This window comes from Salmo trutta, chromosome 13, assembly GCF_901001165.1.
Source record: "Salmo trutta chromosome 13, fSalTru1.1, whole genome shotgun sequence".
Classification (NCBI taxonomy): domain Eukaryota; kingdom Metazoa; phylum Chordata; class Actinopteri; order Salmoniformes; family Salmonidae; genus Salmo; species Salmo trutta.
In genome coordinates, this window is record NC_042969.1 from 49,714,408 (window position 1) to 49,720,547 (window position 6,140).

The 6,140-nt window shown below is 40.0% G+C and overlaps 1 protein-coding gene across 1 annotated transcript in view; it reads right to left on the minus strand.

Moving 5' to 3' along the window:
- LOC115205932 (uncharacterized) overlaps window positions 1–5,872 on the minus strand; it is a 28,755-nt gene extending 22,883 nt beyond the window's left edge. Inside the window, exons 1-4 of the mRNA XM_029772375.1 lie at window positions 5,695–5,872; window positions 5,562–5,594; window positions 516–573; window positions 107–249 (exon numbers count right to left, since the gene is read on the minus strand). Of these exons, the coding sequence (XP_029628235.1) occupies window positions 107–249; window positions 516–573; window positions 5,562–5,594; window positions 5,695–5,734 (274 nt within the window). The 5' untranslated portion in view covers window positions 5,735–5,872. The remainder of the gene's footprint in view (window positions 1–106; window positions 250–515; window positions 574–5,561; window positions 5,595–5,694) is intronic.
- Window positions 5,873–6,140: the final 268 nt, after the last annotated feature.

Below are 6,140 nucleotides of genomic sequence, written 5' to 3' on the forward strand. Positions count from 1 at the left end.
CACAGCATATCAATTCAAATTCAGGAGGTGCTGAGAAAACAATGATTTTAACCCAGTTACCAGGTTTGAGTGAATAGATTTTGTGAGATACGACTGTCTATATCACCTTCACAACAGGAAGCCTGGGTGAGGTTAAAGGCCCTGTTTCCACAGCAGGACAGCCCTGCCCCGTTATGAGGTACTCCTTCACAGCAGGTGTATTCTAGAACGTCATAATTCAGCCCGCCGCAGACGTGATCTCTGGGAGACCTGAAAGGTAGAGACTCATCTTCATGTCTAGAGGGCATTATCTTCATCTATATGCAGCACATAAACTAGACATAGACAAAGTGGAGTCACAATGCTCACACATACAGTTACATCATGATGACACATCTTAATTAAAGAAAGGTAGTAGGATGAAGTTGCCCCTAAACACTGTTCTAAGGTCAGTTTTACATATCCCCACTAAAGATCTGGGCCCAAGGGCAGCTTCTAACCAGAGCAGAGATAATAAGGGCACTTGCTATACTCACGTGCCGTAGAACTTCCCAGCATGGACGGAGACTGGAATTCCAAAAGGATTGACCTGCCCTGTGAGACAAGTAACATCCCCACATCAAGACAATGTCCTGGCTACATATTCTGTGAAAAGCTCCATCTCAGGTCATGCTATTAATCTAAGTGTGATATTTGCAAAACACACACTAAGAAAATATTGTAACTGTAAATTGCTTTACAGTAAAAAAAATAAGTAAATTGTAAAGCAATGAATAATTTATCGCTTTAAAATCGCATATTACAACTGCCTATTAGTGACTGAAGTTGATTAGGATAAAACGCATAAGATAATTCTATGATAAAATGCCTGAAAAACTGAATAAGGTATGTCAGGAAGCAACGGTACCTATGGCTGCAGTTAGCGCTCCTTAAAGTTCTCTGCAGGCTTAATATCTCCATAGCAACTATAAAAAACACATTCATTAGTATGCCCTAGAAGGCTATACTGTTTAGAGTAACTAATTTCACTGACTTACTATCTATACTGAACAAAAATATAAAGACACAACATGCAACAATTTTACTGAGTTACAGTTCATATGAGGAAATCAGTCACCTGAAATAAATTAATTAGGCCCTAATCTATGGATTTCACATGACTTTGAAGGGCGCAGACATGGGTGGGCCTGGGAAGCCATAGACCCACCCACTTGGGAGCTAGGCCCAGCCAATCAGTGTCACGTCCTGACCAGTAGGGGTCATTTTGTTATTATAGTATGGTCAGGACGTGGCAGGGGTGTGTTTGATTTATGTGTCTTGGGTTTTTGGGTAATGTTCTATGTTGTCTATTTCTATGTTTGAATGTCTACTTAGTCTATTTCTATGTTCAGGTTTGGTTTGACCTTCAATTGGAAGCAGCTGTTCTTCATTGGTTCTAATTGGAGGCCATATTTAAGTAGGGGGTTTTTGTCACTGTGTTTGTGGGTAGTTGTTCCATGTATAGCTGTGTAGCCTTACGGGACTGTTTTTCGTCGTTGTTTGTTATTTTTGTTAAGTGTTCACGTTTATCCAAATAAAAAAGGAAGATGAGCACGATACTCGCTGCGCCTTGGTCCACTTTTTACGACGTGCCTGACAATCAGAATGAGATTTTTTTTTGCACATGTGTCGTGATCATGCTATTTAATCAGCTTCTTGATATGCCACAAATGTCAGGTGGATGGATTATCTTGGCAAAGGAGAAATGCTCACTAACAGGGATGTAAACACATTTGTGCACCAAATGTGTGAGAAATAAGCTTTTTGTGTTGTTGGGAAAATTTCTGGGGACTTTTGTTGCATTCATATTTTTGATTAGTGTAGATTGCAGATATCCCTATACAAGCAGAACTCTGTCAGGGAAGTAAGGTACATGATGCACAGGGGTGAAAGTAATGCCCGATGTCCACCAGATGAATAAACGTTTCGTTTTGCCGGATGTCTAGCACACATTTTCCATACTTGACGCACATGTACTTCGCTTTTCAACTAGCTACAATGAACAAAAATGTAAACACAACATGTAAAGTGTTGGTCCCCAAATTGTTGCCACAACGTTGGAAGCACAGAATCATCTACAATTTCATTGTATGCTGTAGTGTTAAGATTTCCCTTCACTGGAACTAAGGGGCCTAGCCCAAACCATGAAAAACAGCCCCATACCATTATTCATTCTCCTCCAAACTTTACAGTTGGCACTATGCATTGGAGCAGGTAGCGTTCTCCTGGCATCCGCCAAACCCAGATTCGTCTGTCGTACTGCCAGATGGTGAATCGTGATTCATCACTCCAGAGAAGACGTTTCAACTGCTCCAGAGTCCAATAGCGGCGAGCTTTACACCCCACCAGCCGACGTTTGGCATTGCGCATAGTGATCTTAGGCTGTTCGGCTATGAAACCCATTTCATGAAGCTCCTGATAAACAGTTATTGTGCTGACGTTGCTTCCAGAGGCAGTTCGGAACTCTGTATTGAGTGTTGCAACCAAGGACAGACAATTTTTTTACGCGCTTCAGCACTAGGCAGTCCCGTTCTGTGAGCTTGAAGGAGTGTCCACATACAGTACTTTTGTATAAGTAATGTAGTTTGGAAAGCAAATGGCTATTGCTGTAAAGAGAAGGCAATGAAAAAAACTCTAATCTGTCTTGAAAGTTATCAAAATTCTCAACTTAATTGAGCGAACAGTAGGCCTAAAGCCCATCTTAGGATATTGGCACCAGCAGACATTTTGAGTTGAAGTTGAATTGAACAGTATACTGTAAAACAATCAGCATGGGGAAAGACCCATTGAAATCACATAGAATGTATGTGTTGCCAGCCTAGGGTCACACACTACTCAAAGCAATTTTATAACTTTTATTATTCAAAAACATAAAATACCTTGTTTTTTACGCCGGCACCGTAGCCTAGTGGTTAGAGCGTTGGACTAGTAACCGAAAGGTTGCAATCCCCGAGCTGACAAGGTACAAATCTGTCGTTCTGCCCCTGAACAAGGCAGTTAACCCGCTGTTCCTAGGCCGTCATTGAAAATAAGAATTTGTTCTTAACTGACTTGCCTAGTTAAAAAATATTAATAATACCATGACATGATATTTTGGCCATACCACCAAGCCCTAATCAGATATTGTTTTTATTGATCTGTTTGTAAGTGTCAGTAGAGTAGACCACCTAGTCATTTGTCTAATCAAAAATGTGAATGAAATGAAATGAAATGTGTTTATAAAGGCCAAATTCTTCACGTGCAAAGAAAATATAATAAATGTATCTGCTATAGCCTAGGCCAACTCTTCCCCACTACAGTGATTGAGTTATATTAGCCTAAATTATGAATATCCAATGCACTGATCACATTAGGAATAGCAGGCTATCTTACATACGTCTGCAAATGTGATGGCGCATGTAATGCTTTATTATAAAGGTGCATTTTTATGGTGAACATTAGCTTCCCCAAACTTGAAACTCACGCGCCGCCTGAGTGGACACATCAATTCTGGCCTAATGACAATCGGCAAATATCATTACACTTTTTGGTGTTTTGTGTAACAGATGTCTCTTTGCATTCACAACTGTTTGGAGGGTTGAAATATGTTGGAAGTGGATGAATGTGCGCTGCTAGCCTGGTAAAGGAGCCCTTTGAAGTGACTGTTTGACAATCAGATGAAAACATCAAAACTGGTTGTGTTTATGCCACAATAAAAGGTAATGCATTTTAAAAGTAAAATGACAAATCTTTACAACTATGTCCACAGAGATGCAATTGATTTAATACTAGGGATTGTATATGTAATAATATAGCAAGCGTGTGCACATATAGGTCCCGTACCGGGATTTTTTTGTTTTTTTTTGTTTGTTTAAATCTTTATTTTAACAGGGAAAACAGACTGAGACCTGGATCTCTTTTACGGCTGTGCCCTGTGTAAACATGTTGACATGTACAGTTTTAGGCATACAGACAAGAACATTTCAAACATACAAAACAAAGACACAATTCAACAGAAACAATCACAGACAACATCATATTGATCCTCCTTAACATTTTTGAAATGGGCAAGGGACACCAGTGTCTAACTTAAGTTGGATCTGCAGTTTGTTCCATAAATAAGGTGCAAAGCAACTAAAGGCAGTCCTACCCAACTCTGTGGAGACCGCAGGAGTCTCTAATGTAATCCACATCTGTGATCTGGTTTTAAAATGTGTATATCTAGTGGAAATTAATGATGATATATATGGAGGTAGTTTTAAAATAAATGCTTTATAAATAAACAAGAGAGCATGTTGCTCTCGCCTCACAGATAGAGAGGCCCAACCCACATGTTGATATAGGATACAGTGATGAGTTTTGTAACTATCACCCGTGATAAACCTGAGTGCACAATGGTAAATAGCATCCAGTGGTTTTAACGTGTTTGCCGATGCATGCATATAGATAATATCACCATAATCTAAAACGGACATAAAAGTAGCCTGCACAATTTGTTTTCTATTTACAGAGGACAGACAAGCCCTGTTTCTGTAAAGGAACCCTATCTTGAATTTGAGCTTTTTTCCCAATTCAGTAACATGTTTTTTAAAAGAAAGCCTATCATCCAACCATACCACTAAATATTTATATGCAGAGACCTGTTTGATTTGAGTACCATCCAAGCTAGTGATTACAAAAGTGTTTCTAACTGAGAGTTTAGACCTAGAAAAAAACATGACATTTGTTTTCTTAGCGTTTAAAACAAGTTTAAGCTGTAAAAGAGACACCTGTAGTATCCTAAAATCAGACTCCAACTGCATTAAAGCTTGGTCCGCTGTTGGAGCAATAGAGTACATCACTGTGTCATCTGCATATAAATGGAATTTACAATATCTGACATCATCACCAATGTTGTTTATATAAAGTGAGAACAATAGTGGGCCAATTATTGAACCCTGAGGGACCCCTTTAAGTAACTGTAAGGGGTCAGACTTGACCCCGTCGACCATGACGGCCTGAGTTCTATCTTTAAGATAGTCATAAAACCATCGGCAGGCATCAGTGCCCACTCCTATAGATGACAGCTTACTCAAAAGGATAGCATGGTCTACAGTGTCAAAAGCTTTTGACAAATCTACAAACAACGCAGCACAGTGCTTTCTATCATCTAAGGCATTTGCAATATCATTTACAACAAGCATAGTGGCCGATGTGGTACTGTGTTTAGATCTAAAACCAGATTGATTGGTGCTAAGAATACTGTTAGCAGAAAGAAAAGACTGTAACTGTTTGTTGACTATAGATTCTAGGGTCTTTGCCTAGAATCTAAATGAATTATACTTTTACTCCAATGATGCATAAACGCTCAAGTCCAAACCACAGAACAATAAGTAATAATGAATTCCACTGGGGATTATCGTAACTGAAGAGGAGCCCACATTACAATACTATCTCTGCTGTATACTGTACACACATCAATCTGAGAGGCAGAATAGTAGCCCACACGGCCCTACACCTCTCAACAGCTGGCCCCATTTAATTTATACAAACAGATGCAAGAGATGACAGTGCTTTCCACTTACCATGTGCGCTGTAGCAGGGTAGAGTCAGAAGAACTGCACAAATGAAACAAACAAATGATAAGGAAAGGAAGTCCAGAGATTGTACACACAAATTCGAGCAAATGTGCAGAGTTTGGTAGTGATGGTCACATACCAAACATCAGTAGTGGAGTTGTCATGGTGTTTCTTTCCATAAAGCAGTCTCATTCATAGGTGAAAAACTAAGATGCACTGAGATAAGTAGTCCAATTCAGCCCCACCTACAAGCACCTAGTGGTGGGGAGTCAACTTCTGCAACGAATCGACTCCTCGATTTTTGCAAGGGTGGAAACTACACTACATCACCAAAAGTATGTGGACACCCCTTCAAATTAGTGGATTCGGCTATTTCAGCCACACACCACCATGCAATCTCCATGGACAAACATTGGCAGTAGAATGGCAGTACTGAAGAGCTCAGTGACTTTCAAAGTGGCACTGTCATAGGATGCCACCATCCCCACAAGTCAGTTCGTCAAATTTCTTCTCAGCTACAGCTGCCCCGGTCAACAATTCTCTCAACCAGCTTCACCTGGAATGCTTTTCCAACAGTCTTGAAGG